This window comes from Sturnira hondurensis, unplaced genomic scaffold (assembly GCF_014824575.4).
Source record: "Sturnira hondurensis isolate 20B ecotype Veracruz unplaced genomic scaffold, ASM1482457v3 Scaffold0000022, whole genome shotgun sequence".
NCBI classification, from domain to species: Eukaryota; Metazoa; Chordata; class Mammalia; order Chiroptera; family Phyllostomidae; genus Sturnira; species Sturnira hondurensis.
Window position 1 is genome coordinate 873,363 of NW_028072653.1, and position 25,183 is coordinate 898,545.

The 25,183-nt window shown below is 44.8% G+C and overlaps 1 protein-coding gene across 8 annotated transcripts in view; it reads right to left on the reverse strand.

The window, feature by feature from the left end:
- EBF1 (EBF transcription factor 1) overlaps positions 1–25,183 on the reverse strand; it is a 380,950-nt gene that overhangs the window by 132,704 nt on the left and 223,063 nt on the right. For all 8 annotated transcript variants that reach the window (XM_037046891.1, XM_037046185.1, XM_037045547.1 and 5 more), the window contains exon 7: positions 13,016–13,097. In XM_037046891.1, coding sequence (XP_036902786.1) covers positions 13,016–13,097 — 82 coding nt within the window. The remainder of the gene's footprint in view (positions 1–13,015; positions 13,098–25,183) is intronic.

The window sequence follows — 25,183 nt, forward strand, 5'->3', positions numbered from 1 at the left end:
TAAATCGAAACCATTTAAGTAACATGGAACGTTGTTCCATTCCTCCTTAGTCTCCACCGCCGCATTTCAAGGAGTGGGTAGTGACATGTGGCTGGGGGCTACCACGTTGGACAGCGCAGACACCGAACATGCCCATCCCTGTAGGATGTTCTGTTGGGCCAGTGTGGCTGTAGCATCATTTCAAAATGGACTGTTCAAATTTATTCTCTAGGACACCCAGGTCATGTCTCCTGGATGAACTATTAGTTTGAGTGCACGTGTTTAGGGCCATGCACATGTATGCTTTTTTGGAATCAAGTTTCTGTTTGGGACAAGGGCATAACTTTTTAAAAGAGCGATCCAGAGACGTGCTGACGAACACCCGGTGTGTTCCATGGAACCTTCCATCTGGCTCGGCCCTGCAGGTGAAGGTACTCGGTGTCAGCGAGTAAAAAGGGCAGAAGAGAAGTCTGTGGCTCCCCCCTGGACTTTGGGGATTTGACACCGACATTTTCAATTCCTTGGCTCATCTCAGTGGTTCAGGAATCTTCTCTGCTATATCCCGAACCTACATATTCCTAAAGGTCATTATTGTTACTATTTACCCTTCTCTATTTAGAATTGGGGGAAAAACCAACACGAAATTTTTGATTCTTGATCCCCAAGTTTTCCTGGTGGACCTGACTTCGACCAGGTTCCTGTAACCTCTCTAGGCCCCGGTGTCCTAGGCTCAGCTGAGCCCTGAGGCTCAGATGGAAATAATAATATATCCAACTCATAAGGTTACGGTGAGGTTGACATTTTTCAAAATGCCTAGAGTTGCTCCTGGTTCGAACCGAGCACTCAGCAAACATCGTGAACAGAACTCATATAGCTGTTGCTGGTGAGATGTTCGTGATGCTCAACAAAAGGTTCGAGAGAATGTGGTGGGCTGTGACCCAAAGCCTCCAGATTACCACAAACAGGGCCCAGCAGAAACTATTATTTTAAATAAAAAGATACAGAAATTATTTCTTCTATGTTCACTGGTTCATCAGCCTAACAATGAAACCATTTTAAAGACCTCTGTGCTCAGCACGCATAATTATATAATTTAGGCTTCTTGTGAACTGCAAATTTCACTGATTTTTGTATGTGTGCTTTCTAGAACCCATCCGCGTCTTAGCCTGTTACATTCCAGTCTTGAAACTCAATAAACTCTTACTGCTCTGACAACAGTCTATAAATCAGACATCTTATCAAGTCAGTCTAGTGTTCCCAATATTTCGCAGGAAGGAGAGTTCCCTGGGAGTCTGGTTGCTGGTTAGCATTTCCCCGCCGCCTTCCTCGGGCTGTCCCTCTTCCGTCATATCAGCAGAGAGTGTAGGTCCTTGCTGCATTATCTGAGATTCGTGAGCCATAACGTCTGTCTCATGAGCAGATTTTCCAAGAGACAGAAGCAGCCACATTCGGTCCCGGGGGGAGGAGCACACTAATGAAAGTAGCGGCTCACGTGAGGGAAAGGGTTCTGACCGAAGCCACCAGAAAGAGTTGGGGGTCTATTTCTTTAAATATTTCTACAACAAATATGGAATCAGGGGAAAGATCAGACCATAAAAATGTCTTTAATGTTTCAATGTAGAATATCTTGGTTGGAAGTACTCCCTCAAAAATATAATAACTTAAGCTAATTCTAAATGACTATTTTAAAAAATGATAAATTTTGGCTTTCAATGCTGATATATGGTGACTCAGCGCAAGGGAATTAGTGCTCAAGTTGGTCTTTACCTGGCTTCCTTATCTCTAGATTTAGCTGATTCTACGCTTGCATTAATTTAGGGCCCGTCGCGTGAGGCATTAAATGCATTGGTTTTAAGTGCGTGAAATAAAAAGGCATTGAGCAACATTTCATGGAATAATACTCAGCAATAAAAAGAAACAAACTATTGATACATCTGGATGACTCTCTGGAGAACCAGGCCAAGTGAAAAAAAGGAAGTATCAAAGGTTACAGACTGCATATTATGCGCTGGAGTGTGTTCCCCTGCCAAAAATATAAATAAATAAATAAACTAACAAATAAATACATATAAAATTTAAAAAAACAGGAAAAAAATGCGAAACAAAAACTGGTATGTTGAAGTCCCAACTCCCAGTACCTCAGAATGTGAATACATTTGGAAATAGAGCCCTTAAAAAGGTGACCGAGTTACAATAAGGCCTTGGGGTGGGCCCTAGTCCAGTCTGGATGGTGTCCTTCAAAGAAGAAGAAATTTGGACACGCAGACACCAGGGGTGTTGAGTGCAAAGAGGAAAGACTGTGTGCGGACACAGTGGGAAGGGGAAGATCTGCGAGCCAGGGAGAGCGGCCTCAGAGAGAACCAGCCCTGCTACACCTTGATCTTGGACTTCTAGCCTCCCAAACTGCAAGAAAAGAAATTTCTATTTTTAAGCCCCCCAGTGGGTGGCATTTTTTAAAGGCAGCTATAATGAACTAATACACGGCATGATTCCACTTCCTTAACATTCCTGAAACATCAAAATTTTAGAAATGGACAGCAGATGAGTGTTTGCCAAGGGTGAGGGATGGAGGGAAGGCGGACGTGGCTGCCGTAAAAGACAACAGAGGGTCTTTGCAGTGATGGAAACGCCCAATTATCTTGACTATGGTGACAGATACACAGGCCTACACATCATAAAGTTTCAGAGAACTAAACGCACACAAACAACTACAAGGAAAACTAGAAAAATTTGAATGAAGTAGGTAGATGTATCAGTATTCACATCCTGTATAAAATTATACAGTGCAATGTAATACACTGTACTTTTAAAGCATATTACTATTGAAGACGTAGGTAAAGGGTACACAGGATCATGCTCTATGATGTCACACAACTGCATGAGAACCTACAATTATATCAATAAGAATTCAATGAAATAAAAGGCATCAGCAATCAAGATGTCTTTCAAAAGGTGAAAGGATATGCAAAACTGGTGATCTATAGAGGGGACTACTACACAGCAATAAAAAGAAATGGGCTATCGAGCCATGAAAAGACATGGAGGAACCTGAAATGCATATTGCTAATGAATGCAGCCCATCTGGAAAGGCTGCATCCTGTGTGATTCCAACTACACGACATTCTGGAAAAGGCACGACTATGGGGAGAACATAAAGATCAGTGGCTGTCAGGAGATTGGGAGGTGGCAGGGAAGGACGAATAGGTGGAGCACAAGGAATTTTAGGACAAGGAAACATTCTAGCTGATACTTCAATGATGGATACACAACATCCTGCATTTGTCCAACCCCATAGAATACATAATATAAAGAGTGAACCCTAGTATAATAAACCATAAACTTTAGCTGACAATAACCTATCAATACTAGTGCATCAACTGTAACAAATGTACCATATTTTGCCACGTACAATGCACACTGCTTGCCTAAATTCTTGAGGGAAGAATAAGGATTAACATTATACGTGGGAATTAGACCTAAAACATGGGTGCACATTATACACAGGAATGCACTATATCACATTAATGTAAGGTGTTAGTAAGAGAAACGGGGAGGAAGGAATTGAGGCAGACTGTGGGAGCTCTCTGTACTTGACCTCATTTTTTGTAACCCTAAAACTGCTCTACATAACAAAGTGGATTCCACCCCACTTCTACGCTCAACCCCACACAGCCCACATTCTCCACCCTACCTGCCTGCTGAACCACCCCTTAGAAACCAAGAGTTGTCACAGGAGACCCGAGAGATCAGCCAATCTAGGGGCTTCCAAGTCAGAGTTTTCAGAACCATGGGACACCACCACAGAGCTGGAACCCAAACTCATGCACAGCTGGGCTGTGCACTGAACCCTTCAGTCATCCTCCTTCCTTCCAGTGGGGTTGGGTCACCTCTGTGTGGAAACACTGGTTATCTCACGCACGCGAGAAGCTCTGACTTGGTAGTTTCACATGGCTTTAATTAGGTTACAATAGAGAGGGTGGGTCTTACTCCATAAATGCCATTAGGCTGACAAATATGTCATCACATAAGGTTTGTCAGCCAAAACAGCAAAAGAAATCCTCAGTAGTTATGACACTGCGCATTTGTGCCACACTTCCTCCTACAGCTTGAAAAACTGAGGCCCAAGAGGTTTGGAAACATCCTCAAGGTCATAGGACAAATTAAGAGCAGAGGGCAAGCCTGAAGGGAAACTTCCAGATGTCAGGTCCAGTTCTCGCCCACGACAGCCTCTGGCCCCCTCGACCCACCCCCCTGGCATCTTCCAGTTCACATCTCTGGTGTCTATGTGACCGACTACACTTTACGAATTATTTACATAAAAATGGTCTGCCGCAGTGAGGTCTTCATTAACTTTGTCCTTTGAAATATCCTTCACTGATACAGAATGAGAAATTCTCTAAAACCTGCCTGATTGCTAGTTCCTGTCTGGCTGAAAGATCCCAAATAACTCATTAAAAATTATGGAGGACGCGTGAACCTACAGGATGTAATGGACTGAAACTGCTGGAGTATGGAGCGAGTTAAGTGAATTAAATCCACACTTCAAGGCTCAAGGCAAAAATATCTCTTCTTTTAACAGGAAGACAAGAACAGTTATTTTTTTTAAATCCTGAGGTACCTATGCTAAACTAATCTGGGCCTGTGACCCATGCTAGACATAAAAAGTTCGTCAGTGATCTGAACCTTGTCTTTCCCTCTTCGGATCAGGATACTTTTGATGACTCTTGATGGTGTCATTGGCATTTAACGGGTGCTCTCATTCATGTTCCCTCTGGCCATGTTAAGCAGCAGTCAGCCAAAACATACAGAATTGTCGTGTGTGTGCACTCTCTACCAATGGGCACACGGATGTTGAAACTGGAAGCAAGAAGAGTATATTGGTCAACAGCTCAGATTCCAGGGTCAGACAGCCCTGAGTTTGAATCCTAACTATCACTTACTGGTTTGTAACCTTAGATAAGTCACTGAATCATAGAAATAAGTCAGGAGCCTACTACGTGCCAGGTGTTATTCTCTGTATTGGAGAAGCAGCAGTGAGCAAGACAGATAAAGTTATTTGCCCAATAGATAGCTTACTTCTCCTCAGGGGCAGAATGGGGTTTTCAGACAGTAAGTAAATAAACAATGAGAGGAGATTTGGGGGCGTGAAAAGTTCTATGAAGAAAATAAAATGGAGAGGGTGACACCTAGGTGGGAGCTATTTTGGATTGAGGGAGATGGGGGCATTTTAGCTGAAATCTCAGTAATAATAGGTATCCATCCACCATTTGATGAAGTGGGAACACGGCCCAGGGAGACAGAACAGCAAGCGTGGAGGCCCTGAGGCAGGAACGAGTTGAGTGCACTCAGGAAAGAGACATGAAGGAGGAGGAAAGGCCAGCATGCTTGTCCGGAGCAAAGTAAACAAGAGAAAGAGTGACAGAAAAATAAGTAAGATAATGTATGAAAAACACTGAGTAGTCCACTGTCTTCCACATAATAAGAGCTCTGCCTGTTACAACATAAAAAGTGAGAGAACAATAATACCTTTTGTTGTTGGTAAGTCTAATAAGTACTGGCGTCCGCAGGACCAACATCCATTGGAAACGCTGATCAAACCACACACTTTTATATCTCTCTTTTATTTTACTTTTTCTCCCCAATAACAGCTATACATAATGTAAGGATTTATTTCCTCTAAGTGCAGTGTTCCCACTGAACAAATCCAGTGCGTAAGGATTCCTTCTTGACGATGTCTTTTTTTTTTTTTTTGCTAAGGCCCAGCACAGGGCTCATGCCAAGATACATATTTGCCCAATAAGCCCTAATGGTTTAATATATCGGGCTGAAAACTCACCATTTGTATTTACCATGTTATGTGAATTAATCCTGTATTCTGAAACTATCATTAGAGCTGCTTTCAGTATAATTAATCAGCGTGGTGCATCTTGAAATTATTCTGCATGAGCAGAGTGATTGCAGCTCAGGCCCCTAGTGTTCTGTTGGTAAAGAATTAAATTGCGAGATGAGCTGTTTGTCAAAACAGTGTAAGGCAGGGGGTGGGGGACAGTGGGAGAGGAAAAAAGGGGTGAGAGTATTTCCTTCGGTGTTTAAGTGCCTTTCCAAACAGACCAAAAGTGCAGAGGTTGGGAGTGTATTTTAAGAGTCCTCTAATGAGCCCTGGCTGGTGTAGCTCAACGGATTGAGCACGGGCTTGTGAAGCAAAGGGTCGCTGGTTCGATTCCCAGTCAGGGCACATGCCTGGGTTGCAGGCCAGGCCCCCAGTAGGAGATACATGAGAGGCAACCACACATTGATGTTTTTCTCCCACTTTCTCCTTCCCTTCCCCTCTCTCTAAAATTAAATAAATAAAATATTTCAAAAAAAAGAGTCCTCTAATGATATCCTATGGTTCTGAATAAACAAGGATCTGCCAAAATTTATAGGATCCACCAAAATTTATATAATCCACCAAAAGAAAATGGCAGAGACTTGTCTTTTAATGTCACTTGCCACGTCATCATTTTTGGTGGGAATTTTGGGTGAACAATCTGGTGGTTTCTCCTATTTTCTGGCCCCCCACTCTGAATGACTAAGAAGTGAAAGAAGACTTTCATTTCTTCGGTTAAACAAGAGTTCGGGGCCTGTTGTTCTCTCCGCTCAGGAAATTCTTCTGACCCTTCTCAGAAGGACCTATTCTTACTCTTCAGCTCGGAGCTTAAATGTTATCTCCTCAGAAGCTTTCCCTGGTCGCCTACTTTAAAGTAGGTTCCCATTGCCCATGCCACACTGTCATTCTCTCTCATAATCTCCTGTTTAATTTTCTTTACAGCATAATTATAATTTGTAATGATTTGCCGTTATCAATTTGTACACACTGTGGAAGCTGATGGTGATTGTTCTTTATACACCCACTTTTTCTCTTCTCAGGCTGTACAACTAGACTTCTGCAGACCTCCCCTGGTTATCATATACGGCCACACAACAGATTCCTAGCCGGCAGCAAGTGAACAGATTTGACCAGGATCACTTCTCAGCCCAGGGTTTAAGAAGTCCATGTGCCCCTTCTCTGCACTCTGCAGCCTCCGGCTGGGTGGGTGGGGCAACTCCATCCTAAAGTGTAGCAGAGACGCGAGAGAGCCTGTGTCCCCCATGTCACTTCCTGGACAAGATCCGCTCATCAACAGGAACCTGCCTGGTACCATTATGTGAGCAAGAAATAACCTTTTGTTGTACGTGAGCCATTATATATTCTTTGGTCTATTTGTTACAGCAGCTAGTATTATCCTAAGTAATAGACCACAACTAGAATGCAAGTTTCATTAGGACAAACGCTCTGCCCTTCTTGTTCATCACGATGTACTCGCCACCTACCACATCCATAAATACTACTGAGTGCATGCACACACGAATGAATGGGTCTGTCTCACATTTATATTCATATGTAGCCGTAGATCTAACATTTATACAGAGATATGGATTTATAGCCTATGGAAAAACTTTGTTGAAGAGAGAAGATGGATTTGGACATGTACACTTTCCTTTGCAGCCTCCAGGTATTATGGTGTCTGCTGTGATAACAGCTTGCACCCAATTCTCGTCCCTCCCCTCACCATGGTCATTCTGCCAGCCCCAACAAGGAAAGCTATTGATAAGGATTTAAATCTTAACCTTGAATTGTCTAGCTCCTGTCAGTTCAAAACCAGACCCGTGACACGGTTTTAACAGTTTTGTGACATTAGCATCTTTTTAGTGTCAAGAGGAAGAAACGGGCTCATTTAGTCACAGTGACTTTCTCCGTGTAGTGAGCTGTTTCCATCCCTAGGTCCACCCCCACCTTCTCCCTTCCCCCGCTCCTCCCCACAGCCACGAGACCTGAATGAAGCCTGTATCTACTGTTGTATTTAAGCAAGTTTGTTACCCTAACTACAGCCTGGGGATTTCAAAAGAAAACATCCATTGTAAATTTAAAAAAAAAAAAAAGACCGTACCAGATTTTTTACAAGGTTTATTCCGCATTGCCTTAAAGTAAGAACATAGTCAAGCTCTGCAGAAAGTGATTAATTTCTTGAAAACGCTAAGGTCACACTAATTGACATGACCTGTGTAATTAGGCAGTCTGTTTACACACCAGAAACTCAGCCGCTGTGAGGCTGAGTTTGCTTGACAGAATGTCTTTACATGTCAAGAGATCAACAGCCTTTCCTATGTCCTCCTCAGTCACCTACACAGGCCCCTGATCGCCGTTCAGAGGAGACGCACCCTGGCCTGGCTGCACGAAGATCAGGCTGGCCTGGCAAGCATGCAAAATGGGATGAGAGGAAAACAGCGTCCATGGCGATTGGGAAGAGCTGACTAGTGAGCGACGGATCGCATTTTCCGTCAGCTGTCTCCAGGTCTCAGATTTTCAGCACGACTGGGAAAAGTCACAGTGAGGTGTAAAGAGTAAACCAGTTTTCTCAGGCCAAAGAGACAGGCTCTCACCCCTCCTCAGAGGCAACAGCAGCGATTAGTAGACTGAGGAAAACCATGGAAATTCTACGTCTCATTCACAGGATACCTTCAACCACCATCTTCCTGACGCACCTCTTATCAGTCAAGATGGTGAGATGGAGACTGCTCTGTCCCCTCTCACTTCAGTCCTAACACCTGGGAACCTCGGTTTGATTTCCTAACAGAGTGCTGCTCTGTGATGCTGCTTTACCCTGAAGGGCTACTTTGCTCTGGCTCCTTCCAAGTAAGGGGTTTTTCTCACCCTAGAGAACTGGCCAAAACCTCAATAGCTCAAGTGAAGCTCAAGCAGTCTTCTGAGTGAGAGCTTCTTTTTCTCAAGTTCATGCAACTACAAACTGACTCACGAGTAGCTCTGTTCAGAACCAAGACTCAAGTTCCTCCCCATACACAATAACTGCACCCTGTGCCTGGCGAACTTGGGTGGTGTCCCAGTGTTCTTCATCCAGGTGGTATTTTTAGGTTCTAACACCTAAAAAGAGGTGTTTAGGGCAAACACCTCTTTGGAAAATCCAGCCTTGGCTCTCCCAAGATTCAAGCACTTGTGGGTAGCTGCCACAGCTCTCAAATGTTGGAAGACCTCCTCGCTGCCTTGCTAGGTGTCTGCCAACAGACTCGGGATAAGTCCTTTCCAGCCCCACAACATCAGAGAACATGTGAGTCAAGCTGGTTGGGTCCAATCACTGCCTCACTATTTTCTAGCTGTGTGACTTCAAACAAATTGCTTAGTTTCCTCATCTATAAAATGGGAATAATCCATACTCGCACATTCCCAACAGGGATATTGTAAAGATAAAAATGATAACTCATGTAAAATGCTTAGCATAATCTTTCTCACATAAGTACTCAATGTTAGCTTTATTGTCACCATCATCATTATGGTCCATGTCCTTAGATGTACCTCCAGATAAACACATGTGTACGGAACACACTGAACACACAGACACAGACATACACAGTCATCACCCCGGAACCTACTGCAGTCAGGAACAAAGCAAGACAGGGAGCACAGGAAGGGAAGCTAGCTTGGGACAGAGGCACAAGGGGGAAAAGGAAAATGATAACTGAGTCTTGGGCTTGGTGAACTGAAGTTACCGGAAATATCCAGCCGGCAGCTGGTGTCTAGGTATGAACCTGGGTGTCAGGTCTCAGGGAACTCAGTGCCCCAAAGTGGTTAAGATGCTGGGAGCAGAGAAGATACTAAAGAAATCCTATAAAGTGCAAAAAAGACCTGAATCTCAAAAGGAAATTTAGGCAGCACCAACATTTACAGGAGAGCAGGCCAAGAGCATCCCCTGGAAGGGGCTGAGAAGGAATGAATGTTGCTATCAAATCCGAGGAAAAGACATGGATTCAAGAAGGATGGCGTGGCCACCAGCATGGAGTGATGCAGAGAAACATAGGAGGAAACAGTCACGAAGGAAACAAGACTGGAGGGAAAATGGAAAGGCTGAATGAGGGAGTTCGAAAGTTTTACTTGAACTCTTGGAAGCAATCCATCCCTCCTGTGATTCCATGCGCCTACATGCATAAGACCATGTGCTAGTGCTATAAAATGATAATTAATGCAAGGTGCATGCATACACAGATACAAAACAAAACGAGTCACTATTCATTCCGCCACAGGCTCCCTCAGTCCTGTCCCAGGAAGAATGAGTGAGTGATGGGAACAAAGCAGGTTAAACCTGAGATGCAGTAAGGAACTGGCCGTTGCTGATGCAAAGAGAGACAGGTCTTCTTCAACTCAAACACTGACTCTCTGGTGGCCAAGGGAGCTGCCCCTCGTGAGAGACATGCACCTATTTTAGGGCCAGTTGGAAAAGCACAGGAAGGTGCACTGCCAGGGTCCATGGAAACCACATGCATTTGAAGGACAGACAGTATGGACTTCTGTCAGGCAGCTCCCATGCCCAAAGAGTGCACTCTCTGAGATAGAAGCGCTGTCATCAGGAAGAGTCTATCAGAGGTCATCAAGTATAGGACTGAACCAGTGATTCTGAACCAGGGGCAATTTTGTACCCCCACCCCACCCAGGGCACATTTGACAAGGTCTGGAGACATCTTAGTGTCTTAGTTTATCATGACTGGGGAGGGGGAGGGGTGGGGAACGGAGTGTCTTTACTGGCATCTAGTGGTACAGGCCAGTGACAACCACTAAACTTCGTACAGTCGCAGGAACAATCACCCCCATCCCTTCTCATCCCCTCCACTCCCTGCAGCAAAGGACCGTCAGTCTAAACTGTGAGCTGTGCCCAGGGTGGAAAAATCCTGTACTGAAATAATGACTCAGCTTAACTTTTATCCCAACTATTTTCCCCAAAGGTTTATATTTTTGTTTTATTTGCCAGTTACTTATGCATGCAAAATGTTGCCTTTCTTCCCCATGTTGTAAAACGAGCAAAATCATCATTTTTACTCCATTGTACAGTTGAGGAAACTGAGGCTTTCCAGAAATCGAACTCACGAGTCCACATCTCAGTAGCCCTTCTACTAAACAAAGAGTAACTCTTTTGTCTGTAAAAGTAGTTCTTTCTAGACTCAAAAATAACAGATTGAGAGTTGGTTTCTCATCTCACATACATTCCTGTCATTCAAGGTTTTCAGATATTTTTACTAATAAGTCCTGTGAGGGCAAACAAGGCTCCAGAAGTCTTACACAAATGTTCTTTTTTTTTTTTTTTGTCTGCCAATGGCACCAAAGTCTATCTCTCTCTCTGCTTCCCTGAGAAGCATGGCAAAGTTGATCCTGGTATTCATAAGCCAGTAGACAAACTGGTTAATGCCTGGGTGAACCAATGCTAACCCAAGCTTGCTCAGACAACATAATATGGCTCAACAAGGCCAAAGCAAGTTACAAAACAGTTTCTACTAAAACTCAACCTCATGTTTCAAGACACCTAACAACACACTCAGGGGCATCATATGTGGGTTTTCACCCCCCAAGCTGACTCCAACTCAATACGAAAAGTCTGGTGTGGGAATGAGAGTGCCCACGTCTACCAGCTTGAGATCAGAAGCCAGCTAGGTGAAATGCATTCTGGGAAGCTAGGAGTCCGGGGATTCTCCCCACCCATCTCTGTGAGGACAAAGGTTGGCAAGGCCAGAAAGAGTTTAGAGAAACACTTCAGCATCGGGAAAGAATGTCTTCTTTCCACTGGATTTGTTCTTTTATGAGACTAACATTAAAGTTTCACCCCTTTAAAAAAAAAATCACCTTGAAGACTAAGATCTTGACATTCAAAAACCAGTGCTCATTCCTTCCCTTTCTCCATCAGAGACTGTGCAGCTAAAAATTTTCAGGAGTCTCTCAGAGATCATACATCTCAATCTACCCTTAAAACTGATTCTACGTAAGAGCACACTAGATGCACCATCCAGATCGTATGGACGTACACATATGGGTCATCCCTCTGATGGGGAAATTAACACTGACCATGCGAATGACTTAGCCGTAAAATCAGACACAGAGCAACACGGGGGGCCAGAACCTTGCTACTTAAGTGTGGTCCAGGGTGTTGCCATCACTTGGGAGCTTGTTAGACATGTAGAAATCCCCACCCAATCCCCAGAATGCAATTAAGCATTTTAACAAGATCCCCAGGGGATTCTTGACACTTTCAAGTTTAAGGAGCACCTTTCTAGAACTTACCCACCTTTACTATGCTAAAACCCAGCCACCGTTCTGTGTCTTGGAAGTTAACCCATTTGTTTTCACATCTTTTTCCTTTAGAAAAGGTATAATTACATGAAGTTAGCGTATCACTCCTGCTTTACACGGTGGCAGATCTGATGGCTCCTTGAGAACATTTACCAAACGAGGATGTTTCTAAAACAGAACTATCACCCACGTCAGTCTGGATGTGCCCTGCTACTTTAGGGGTCCATTTTTTAATGGTAATGACTAGTAACAATTTCCAAGCATGGAAGAGAAGAACAGAGAGAAAGGAAGGGAGAAGGCAGAGAATTCTAAAAACAGAACAAAGCTCTTATTGGCCAGTTTTCTAGTTGGAAACCTCTAGGCCACAGGGCCCACGGGCTGAATTAGGCTCTCCACCTTGTTTTATCATGCCGGGCACCTTGTTTCTACCCAGCAACAGCACCAAGCTCCTTGCCCCTAGTTAAAGAGTTACATTTATACAGTCCTAAAATTACATCCGGCCCTTCTGAAGGCAACTGGGAGGCTGATGCGGCCCCCCGTGAAAATGAGTTTGACACCCCTGCCTAGGCAAAGAATTCATTGTTTCTGTGACCTTCACTTCACCTGCTGTAGTTTAAGACTGTGATTCCATTCTGAAAGCCACACCAGGCTCAACCAGCGAACACAGGTGGTGTGGTCCCAATTCTTCTCTAATAAACACAACAACTCCTAGACAGCAGCTACCTGGGGACCAGGAGCCTCACCTGCTCCCTGCTCTGGGGAAACAACTGTATCTCTTTCTTCTTCTGCCTAAGACTTTTATTTTGGGGGGTTGTGGGGTTTTTTTTTTTACCTTCTCCTGACATTCATGTCATTATAGAGACTTAAGAAAAGACAAAACAGACCCACCTGGAATCTCCGCATGTCACGTGGGTTTCCTGCATTCTTTAGGCAATTTTGGTTACATTTGAGAAAAAATTTCAAGAAGAACCTGGGAAGAAACAAATGATCATGATTAGCATTTCAGTCCTGACACAAAAGGGAAAAAGTAGTAAGTCACGTCCGGTTTGTGCATTCCATGCACATTTTCTGAAACATTCAGAATGGTGTTCGAACCCATATTTTACTGGAAGCTTGAGCCTTTGCTTTGCCTCCAAGCTGAGAGGGGCGGCTCTCAGCACAGCCAAAAGATCGCACAAAAAAATGTAAGCCCCCAAGGAAGTGTTTGTTCTTAGACAGAGGGAAAGTCTTCTCCATAATTTAAGGTAGGTCCCAATTGGGTATAATTGCCTGACAATTACTCATGGTCCCTAACAAGATGTAATTTAAGCCCTGTAAATTCACAGATTATGAGCCAGCAAAGTTCATAAGGAGGTGGTAAACACTTTTTATCTTACCATCTCCAAACAAAACACCCTAATTAGTAGTACCCACGAGAAGTAGGTAAGGCTTCCATATTGACTAAAGTCCCTTGGCCTCTCAAACACTTCCTGTGTGTGAGATCCATGGGCTTTACCTGCTAGGGTGGCCAAGGCACCCCATTTGCCAGGAAGAGTCCCAGTGCACACCCCCTGTATGAGTGGATTCACAGTGCCCACTTTAACTCGTAAAAATTCCCCATTTTGGACGACACATGAAACGGTCACCCTATAACTTCGAGTCATGTCTTATGTCACAGTCATTAAACTATCAGGTAAAGGAAGCAGGTATCAAAGGTGCCCTTCTAAGGCATTCATGTCGGCCACCTGCACGTTCCGCACCCGCCCGGGTTTGGGGAAAGAGGCATTTTCAAAGCCACCTTAAGGTTTTCATTCCCTCTCACTTTAAGGGCTGTGGAATTCACACCCAAATAAATGTTCCAAAAATTTCAGAATGCCTGTAAAGGCCGGTCAGTAACATTCTTAGAGAAACTTTCCCTTCTTCGCCTTTCCCCTACTCCAGGTATACACTGGGGTGTGATGCCCGGGCTGCTGCACATACTCCGTGAACAGCTCTCACACCAGGGCTGTCTCGGCCTCAGTGTTGCTCTGAGCACAGTCCATCAGCCGAATAAAGCCGGGCCCTCGGGCATGACAGCGGAGCGCAAAGACACACCGAGTTTCACCAGGTTCCTGCTTATTAAACTGAGACCGTCCCAGAAGCATCCATCTCCAACCTGGTACCTCGGCATCCGCCAAGAGGGGAGTATGCCATGGGAATAACTCCTTAAAGAGAGACAATAACTTTGTATCCACCAAAAGAATAATATTTTAAAATGTAAACATCTTCCTGAGATGGCTCTTTGGACATCAAGCAGCATTCAGCCAACTGTCAATAAAAACAGGCCTCTGGATGGCGTTGCCCCTGTCTCCATGTCCTCTCCACAGAGGCTCAAGTTTATCCACCTTCCGTATGAGACACACGACTCATGGGACACGGCAGGAGCCCAAATGCATAAAATTAAATCCGGCCCCGGCACCCCCCCTCCTCAGTACAGGGAGCAACACTGCAACTCCCTTGGGGAACTGGCCAGTCCCCAACTCGTGTCCTTTTCTACTGGGTAGACTAGGGAAAGGATGGGAGTTTGAGACAGTGGTCACAATCCCAAGTACCCTTGCACTGTCCTTTTCCTCTGAGCTCTCAGAAGGCAAGTGCTAGGTGGCCCTCGCGATCCCATGTGGTTTCCAGAAACCGCTGACAGTGGCTGAGCTCAGCAGAGTGAATCCTGCTGGGGCCCAAGCCCACACCCAAAGACACCTGCAATGTGAAGCCTGGGTGCTCTTCCACACGCTGCTAGTTAGATGCACATATAGAAAAGCCATCCCCAACCCCAGGAGAGGGCCGATTCCCACTAAGCTGAAAGTGAGAGGTGCTGTGCTGTGGTGGAAAAGCCACAGTGTTGAGAAACACCCAGAGTGGGGTTCACGACCCAGTGCTGATGAGCACTGCTGTGTGACTTTGGATAAGTCACTGAGCTTCTCTGCATGACTCCTTCCTTATCAAAAATCTACCTTATAAGGCAATTGTGAGAATTAACCGCAATGATGTATCGTGCCTGGCACATGGCAGGTGTGGTGATGGTGGAAGTAATGAGTGACTTCATGTATTAGGTCCTTGCCTCACACTCAGCACAGTGCTAAAAACTTCCTATATGGGTGGGGGGAGGAGTAGGTGTACAGTTGTTCACACGAAAAATAATACAATAATTAACAAATAGTAATAAAAGAATAAACTCTGTAAACCTACTTTGACCCTACCCTTTACATTTTCCCATTTAATCCTCCTAAATGATCTCTGTTATTAATCCCATTTTATAGATGAGAAAACTGAGGTTCAGAGAAATTAAGTAACATGTAAGGTTAGTACATGTGAATCCCTCAATTTGGACGGAGCGTGTGTTCTTAACCACTATGCCATTGAGTAACCAAAGAAGTAGTACAGTATTGATACAAATACCAACTGTACCATCAACAGCTACTGTACCACCCTCGCAATTGTGCTCATTAAATATGTGTAAACTGTACAAGGAATTATTAGTACTATTATCTCGACGCCAGCGGCATGAATATAGCGCAGGGAGACGTCACCGCCACTCTCGCTCCCTCCCGGTTCCCCAGGGTCCATGGTATTTGCCGCCTGTGTGTGTTTAAGCCATTTGAGCCTGGACCCGACAGCCAGATTCAGATTGTGTTAGAAGGAGCTGTCAGCACACCCTCTGGCATCTTCGAGTCAGACAACTGCTAGCCACCGTGAGGGGGTCCATCTGGTGCCAACGTGGGTTTTGAAAGACAGGCAAACAGGACGCGAGCTCGGCCAGAGAGAAATAGAATCAAGGGAGCCGGGGATCCTCTGCCTCCAGGACGAGCAGGGGCGAGGCGCCTGTCAGCAGCTCATCGTTAGCACAGAAGCTATGCCGGGCACACCCCAGATCCCCGTCACCCGAAGCTGCCCTGTCACTTGGCATGCTGGCTGAAGCCGGCAGAGGATCGCTTGCTGAAATTGAAGGCCTGACCATCTGTCGTGGGGAAGAGACAGCGCCAACTGGTGCCCGGGGCCTCGCACAAGCCCTTATGTGGCAAAGACGCTCTGAAGGGCCCATTCTTCTTGAGAAAGCCAGCCCTACCCCAGGGGGAGCCTCAGGAATTCTTTCAAAGTTTTCCCCTACGTGGATGCCAAGTGTCTGACCCTTGTGATCGCCCTTCCTTAAAGGAACTGAGAGGAGTTAGAAGCAGGAGTTAAAAATACCGGCACCCAGAGAGAGACAGAGTTAGATGTGCAGCGTAAATTGGGGGGATGGTGTTTATCGGGCTGTTATTAAGGCGTTTGTAAACCCGGGGACGCGTCTGCTGGCCTTCGGAGAAGGTCTCAGATTCCGAGGGGGCTTTTAACGAAGTGGAGGTTATTGTAACTGGAAACCTCACTTTTGTCTAACGAATTACCACCGTTCGTGCGGCGGGTGTGTTTGATAAAGTGCGTCAGGAGAGTGTGACAGCCTTACCCCAACCGTGGGAAACTGACCTGCAGCCGGACAAAGCCCCCATTGACCCCGTGGAGTTGCAAAGGGCTCCATAAACTCCAGGAAACAGCCCCACCAGGACCGCACTCCGGTCTTTTGGGGGTGGGGGCAGAGTGGCAGGAAACCTGACCCTTTGTCGTTAACTTTCAATACGAATAATGTCATCTTGTGTTCATACAGCGTGTTATTCGATTCAAAGCGCCTATGTCCCCGGTCTGTCATTGAACCTTCACAGAAATCCTATCATTTAGGCATGCCAGAAATAATCGACCCATTTAAAAGGCAAGAAAACGAAGCCTCAATAAAATTAAATACTTATCTTCAGCCAAAACTAAACTAATACACTACCTTGCTAAAAGGACCCATTATGGTAGGAGTTTTCTCCACGAATTACAGGACTTAGTAAATGGCCTTAATCATCACTTAGTCCAACTCCCTCATCGTACATCTGAGGAAATTGAGAGGGATCAAGAGACATGATAGCAGGCACACAGGTTCATCAGTTACGAGAGCCTGAACTATCATCCACACACCTTCTAGTCATACGGTTTTTCCTAACATAATGTTAGCTTTTCAGAAGTCAATCCAGTAAGAGCTCCATACTTGAGATATTGGATGTTTTCGTCTACTAAACATTCAATAGGAGAGCGCCAGTCCTAAAACCGAACGTGACATCATATTAAAAAGTTGCGTTTCAGTTCATCCGCCAGGCTAATGTAAGACATCAGCCCATCACCGAACGTTAGCCAAACCGAACCCACATACTGATAGAATAAAATTGTTTATTCATGGATTTACTGATACCACATTTTACCAACTGACAGACACTCCGTATATTGAGTAGCTTCCCCGTGACTACACAGGGTGCTGGACCCCCAAAGGAAAATCCATTGAATTAACCAAAAGGATCTGACCCATCTGTATGAAGTTGTAAAGTAACGAAAAGTCGATTGTGCATCCCCAGAAGATAGCACAGGACTCAGAACCCAGTGGATTTCCAGTAAATATTTGTTCAGCTGAACAGAATCCAGGAACCCTACAACATAGACAGAAGGACAGTACAGTGGTCAAGGGCTAGGGTTGGAGATAAGACAAGACTGGGTGAATCAGACAATTCCCCTGACTCTCCCTCAGAGTCCTCATTAAAACATGGGAGCCATGGTATCTCTCTCCCAGAACTATTACGCGGTTTTCATCATAACTCTAGCTTCACTGTTTAATTAACTGTGTGACCTTAGACAAATTATTTTACCTTTCTGTGCCTCAGTTTTTCCACCTGTTACATGGGAGGAAATCACAGAACCTACTTCAGAGGGTTATTGAGAATTCAACGAGTATCATATGTGGAGTGTTTAAATAGTAACTTGGCATAGAAAAAGCAATAATTATGTTCATTATCATTTACCCCCAGCAACTGGTCACTGCCAAGCACTCAGAGACGTGGAGGTTTTCAAATACAAAAAAAAAAAAAATAGTCTTCTCTCTTTGAATGTTAATGTTAAGAAAAGAAATAAAGTGCTGTATGACCAACATGTACAGTAAGTTTCACTGAATGACCTACGAAAAGGAAAGAGGAAGCAGAAACCAAGGAGAAGCCATTGTGACTACAGCAGCTTGATCCAGGGGCCGAGACACACGTAAGGAAGAGAGGTAGCCACTTCAATCATGAAGGACTCCAGCTAGTCACAACTGAAGGGCACACACAGTAAAACCGCCCATTAAGCAACAGCTTGTACCTCATTAATTATTATGCAAAGCATTGCAGTAGATCTGGGCCGAGCAGGTTGGGTTTTTACCTCTCCCACCCGAACTCGGGGAAATCACGTTTGGATGTCTTCAGCTGCTCTCGTAATGCCCAGGCTGGAAGAGGAAAGCAGCAAGGCACACCTAAACCAAGCCATAAAAGCCCCATTTGCAGTCTGCAGGCTCCCCGAGAGTTCCTCTGACTTATGCCCCCAGATGGTTAGTGGCAGCCGATCCTTCCCAAAGATATTCAGAACACGGAGACTCCCTCCGACCCGCTGCAGGAAACAGCTGCGTGGGGACAACGGTGGGGTCCCTTCTGCTCCAAGTTCAAGCTGCTCCCACACACACACATTCACTGGAAGGATAAGGAAACTGATTCATGATTCGAAGGGCCTCTCCCCTTGGAGCACGTTATACCTTTGCTTGGACAAAAAAAGCAAAGACTGTCTGCCCCCAAGACCAAATCTACTGCCCAGATATAACCAAGGCAGACTTTCCAGGAGTATGAGAAATCTCCCAAATTGAAACTATTTAAGCAGAAAGCAGCTGTGTCTACTCAGACCACCCGAGCTGCCAGGGGCCACTTCAGAAAGGCCGTCAGTGCCCCTGGCAGTCCTCTGTGGAAAGGTAAACACGCATCCCATGGCCACTGCCATGAAAAATAATAATTCTCCCTGGAAAACAGGGCAGCTAAAACAGTTAGAAAGAGAAAACTGTATTTGCAATGTCAACATTTTGGGGGGTGGTTCTTGGTACACAGAAGAGGTGGTAGAGGACAGTTCATCCATGTGAAAATATGATACTCGAAAGTCTGCCAGAATCCCACGGATGTCACCAGGGCAGACTGAGTGAGGGCAAAGGTTGCTCGCTGCCAGGCTGACCCTCTCTCCTCTTCTGACGGTATTCAATAGAATGCACCACTGAGAGAGGACTGGCCTTGACCCAAACCCTTATAGTTATGCTGGAGAGGTGAGGAAGGAAGGAAGGGGAAGAAGTAAGACCACGGTGGGGGAGAGATCTGACACAGCTGAAGCCAGTCCCTTCCTCCCACGGTGTAAGGTGGAATGACACCATGTTGTGGCACTATCTTGGGGATCCCAGGGGGGACCAGGTGGCTGCCCCTATTATTGGCCACTGACTTCAAGGAGTATACCTTTTCCCCTGGCCAAGGTACCAAAGATCTTGGGCATTTCTGGAAAGTGTTCTCAGCCCGAATATGATCAACTAGAAAAGCATTCGTGACCTCAGAGTTCAGAGTTTGGCCTTGGTAACAGAACATAATTAGAGGCAAGAATTTATGGGGGTGGGGGGTGTTGGGGTAGCATGGCAACAGACCAAAGATTTCTCAAATAGTTTTAAGAATAAAGGACCCCCAGCAAGTAGGTCTCCTCATGCTGAGTCCATCTCTGAAAGGCGGGAAAAGGCAGCAGGATAGTGAAAATAGAGAGGGGGGGGACAAGCAACTCATGGCCAAGGGGGGGGAAAAATAAATGGCAATTCCTTAGCAATAACAGGGAGAAGGGGAGTCAGATCAAGGGTGCCATAGCTCAGTGCTGACTGCTGCAAGGTTTCCCCGGGAATTACATGAGAATGTCAGACACAACCAAAGCATTGTAAGTTTGTGTGTGGTAGAGATGGCACTCATTTTCAGGTCTGCTCTTTTATGAAGATGACTGAAATGCCACGTGATTCTCGCCACGATGTATTAAGGTACAGACATTGGCCCTGAGTGGACATTTGGAATCATCCTGATAGCTTGATACGCCGCAGGAATGACGCAGATAACAAACCCAAGTGTTGGTCCTTTTTTCTCCAGGCTGGGGACAGATGTGTCTTAAACTGTTTCCATTCCAAGGAACATGATCTGCAAGGAACCACCTGACACAGAGCTCCTGCCGATACGGGGACAGGATTTGAGACCGACGTCAGGCCTCGGAACTCGGGGTCACCGGTGCAAACCCTTCCCACACTGGGGAACTGCAAGTGCAGAGATACATTTGTACTTCGGTAACACAGTGACCCAGCCCGCAGAGCCAAGCCCAAAGCGCCAGGTAGGAGGAGCCTCCACACCTGGACATCATAGCACTAGAGCAAACACATGAGTATGGCACATGCAAGGCCCAGCTCTAAGTCTTCACATGTATTAACTCATTTACTCTTTCTTCAATACAACCCTACGAAGCGCTATCTTTATTCTCATTTTGTAGGTAACAATGCTGACAAGGTATGTAATTTGCCCAAGGTTTCCTAGCTGCTCAGTGGTAGGAGCAGGGATTTGAACTGGGATTTGAATGTAGGCAGTTTGGTTCCAAAGCTTCTATCCATGAAACGCATTCCTTTTGTATGTTATATATATATAATATATATATATTACACTATGGGAGTACGGCCACTGACCATATATAGCTATACCCTCACCAACAGCATCAAATTTATTCAAAATTAGAGCTAAAGTTGGCAGAGAAATTTCTGGTATTGTCACTAGAATATTCCCAATTATAAATTCGAGTGTGTTCCAATTTTGCTCATGACTCTCTCGCCTATTTCAACTGCATTTTAACTGTTACGAAAGCCCAGTGGGTGGGTCTGGGCACAGCCAAACTAAATTTGGAGAATGACGGCCAGAGCAAACCCAGTGTGATCTGGGCCTCTTGGGAGGAGTCAGTGAACACCGCCTTGAGGATTTGGTTATACTATACATATTGACCAGTTACCTAAGTCGCTATCTTTAAATGTCTTTCTTGCAGACAGAAAGCCACAGGTTGAAAGTGAAAGGTTTTTACTACCCCTTTGCTGAATACCCATGTGGTTAAGATTTCAAAGCACTAGCGTCTAGCATCTGATGTGAGAATTTCACTTTTCTTTCTAAGGACTCCAGTGCTTTCAATATTAATTTCCCCTGTGGAGGTGACAGATGCCAGGGAAAGACCAAAAAGTTCAAATCCGCAGCAAGTGCAACGTGGGTCTTTCTGGACACTCATCTCAATACTATTTTCAGGACTTTATGAAATAGAAACATTCAGCGTTGTGCATCTACTCAACCAACAGCCCCCCCAGAGCCTAGCCCGCATCGCCCTTGCTCGTCCCCTATTACCCGTTGTACTATTATCACGGTGTCTTCGGTTCCAGTTTTCCTCCAGAAGGAAAGCAAAGGAGAAAGAAAGCACTTAAAATCGAACCTTCGGGACACATTTTTAACTCTGAGAATGAGCGGGTATTTGAGTAATTGTCAAGTAAGGCTGAAGACGCATGAAGTATTAATCTGTTGTGGTTTTCTAGCAGGGGCTGGATCCAGGAGTCTTTCACAGTCCCCATTAATGTCAAGATCACCCCTTTCCGAGCACATTGGTCCCCTGCTCTTCACCTTCCAGCATGTCGTGCCGCAGTCCCACTGAGTTACATTCTGTTACCTGAATGTCACGCTTCCTTCCAGCCTTCATCCTAGGCTGCTCTCCCAGGCCCCACACCCTCTCAGCTTGCCCCGATCTCCACCGGCCCTCCAGGGGCCGCTTAACTGCATGGCGCTCACGAAACCTTCCCAAACGCCCCTGCTAGAATTAACCCCTTCCTCCTCCACTGTTACAGCTCTTGTCACACTCAGTCTTTACATCTTGCCCTCCAGTCACTTGAGTAATCGTCTGCCTCCTCGCTGACACCACAGACGTGTTTAAAGTGCTTTTCTATTCACCACAGCACCTAGTAAAACTGTGTATGAAAACCAGCACATAAATAGCTGACTTAAACTCACTGTAAATAATTATAGCACAAGAATTATCTCCTGCCATTTTTCTTTGCTTTTTCTGAATTTTCTCTAAACAGGCATTCCTTTAAGAAAACACAAACAACTTCATTGTTGTCAAAATTGAAGTATTGTTTAGCATAGAACCTAGATAATGTTGCCCCCTTTGCAATGGAAAAATAATGACAAGTATTTTGACAGTCTTTATGCTCTAAGATTTGCCAGTTCATTTAAACGAGAACAGTTCAAAGCTATCCATCTCTCACTCTGTGTGTTGTAGATCATTTATTAGTTTCACATACTAGTTTCGTAAAAGAGTATCAAATGGGCACATTCCCTGCCATTGGTGTGCTCAATTTCCTACTTAAAAATTCCTCAACATCAAAGTTTAAAATATTATGTCTCAGTTAAACTTATCATTGTTTTTAAAACATTTAAGCATAACCCAAAGGGAGAAAAAAAACATGTGACGAATAGTATGAAATGGATGTCCTCACTCCAAAATTCTATAGACCCTTCTGATGACTTTGTTGACACCCAGTGATGAATCCTCCTGTTGGTTTGCTATTTCTTGGTTTGACTTATCTATTTCCTTAAGACATCCATTTGTTCAGTCAGTATGTATGCACCAAGCACCAGCAACAAGCCAAGCACAGATGCAGAGACCACATCAGCCCCACACTTATGGAAGCTCACCACAGTGCAGTTCTCAGGCCACCTGTGTCAGAATCATCTGGAAACTTGTCCTGGTGGGAGTTGGTTAGGGGGCCAAGTTCACAAACATTTTGGATGTATACTGAATCTTAAGAATGAATATCTAATTTACTCTTAAAAAACCATCAGTCGTATCAATATCGCACAATAAATGCAATGATAAAGTTATGCACCAGAAATTGTGAACTTCAGAGAATGGACGACATCTAATCTTCTGCCATTGAGACCTAGTGCAGACATGTGACAACTCACCTCTGCCCAAAAAGGAAATTTAAATTCCTCCACCCAATTCATCTCATCCCTAGCACAAGCCATGAAGAAAGAAAGGAGTTTCTTGGTTGCCAAAGAGAGCTGATATTTGACAAATTTTTGCTTCGAGAAAGAGAAACAATCTTGTTTTTCTACCAGAAAAGAGAGAAGAAAAAGGCTTCAGTGGAAGCAGCTCTTCCTCCAAAAGAAAAGCAAGGTGTCTTGCTAAGAACGGAAATCACTTTCAAACCTATTTAAATCATCATCCCCCTTTTGAAAACCTCACTCCATTTATCTGTTTACTTTCCCGGACACTTCCTCCCTGGTCCCCATCTCAGCATCACCGTGGGTTGCCTCCCATCCTCTGGGCTCATGCAGCATTGGGGGAAATGCATTTCATTTGACCAATGGCTTCCATTGGAAAAAAACCACTGTATCCTAACACACCACTCAAGCACAGTTCAGACAAAAAACAAGTGACTCCTTAATGTGGATTTAAAGCTCAGGATCAGCATCCAAATACAGATGACCAGTGAGCCTCATGCCCACAGAGCAATGACAATAATCTCATGAGCTCCAAATTATTCCAGTTCATATGATGGGTGATCCAATAAGTCTTTGTGTTCTAGTCTCTAAAAATATAAGAAGAAATGTATCATTTTAAAATAATAATGCAAAATAGAGTCTGACACTTTATTAGGCACTATTTCTCATAATATCATAAAGATACTGATGGAAAATGAAACTAGAGCAATATTGTCGACGCACGATGACATAATTTAGACTTTCCGGGGTGCTTTGTGGCTCCTGGGTCCCACTTTCTTGCCCTCCCCCGCTCCTTCACCTACATATCACCCAAATAGCTTCAGTCTAAAAGCAGAAACATGGGAACCAAAATTCCAAAGGCCTGCTTATTGTATCATGACAACCAGTCAATCATAAAACAAAGAATGCTGGGATGAGATGAGAATTCAGAATTCATCTAGTCTCGGTGGCCTTATCCTAGAGTCCACAGAGGGTCTGCCCGGGGTTCTTGAATATCTCGACACTGTATCCAAATTTTTGTACACATTTTTTTTTTCTGCTGAATGAATCCAGAGTTTTCCCAAGACTGTGAAAGGAGCCTGTGAGTTGACTGCCAGGAATCCATCCTCCCCATTTGGTAACAGGTCGCCACCGTCCTTCTGGAGAATTTCCTGGCTCTCACCCGAGAGTCCCGGTATTTCAGTGGCGTGAACTCATTCCACACTTGGGCCAGACAGCACCTGTGACCCAGGCCTGGCCAGTTGCTGCAGCACATCCCCCAACTCCACGATCACTTTAGAGATGGGCATGTGACCTGAGTCAAGGCAACTGGGCCCAATCCAAGCTACTTGCAGGAATTTTGTGTGGCTAAAACCAGTGATGGATTCTATTCTATTAGAGTTGAACCTGCAAACATGTGAGGCTGAGTATGCTACAAAATCCTTTTTAAAAAATGAATCCATAATAGAACATAATCCACTAATATCCTGCCTAACAGGACAAGGAAACTCTGACAGGGGAGAAGAAGAGAGGGTATGGGGAGCTCACGTCACACAGTGCCCTCTCTACAAGAAAGGTGGAGCCAAGTGGAGTTGAAGAGGTGGACAGAATGATGAAACTGTGAAGACAGAAGAAGGGTGGGTCCTAAAATAGTTGTATGTGTGTATAAAAGAGAGAGAAGCTTCTATTCCACTGAGCCCTAGTAACTTGTAGGCTATAAAATTCCAACGTCCCACGGCCTCCTCTCAGGTCAAGATGATAGACAGACAGATAGATACATAGATAGATAGACAGGTAGATATGTAGGCAGATTACATCAATCAGTGAAGTGGGCTGCAGGTAAGACCACAGACAGTAAAAGAAACTATAGGATCTGAAGACTACAAGGGTCAACTCTTCTCCAGCTAACTGACTCCATCAAAAACATAAAGACAGTGTTGCCAGAGCTTCCCATTTCAAAAGAAGCTAGAAATTCATATTATTAAGTGTGAGATTCGTTAATCTTCCAGACAACACAAGGGCCAGAAGGAACAAATGTGGGAGACAGTCCAGGTCTGCACCTGCTGCTCTGAGCCATGGCAACCAAAACAGCAGCAACTCGGTTGTCTGT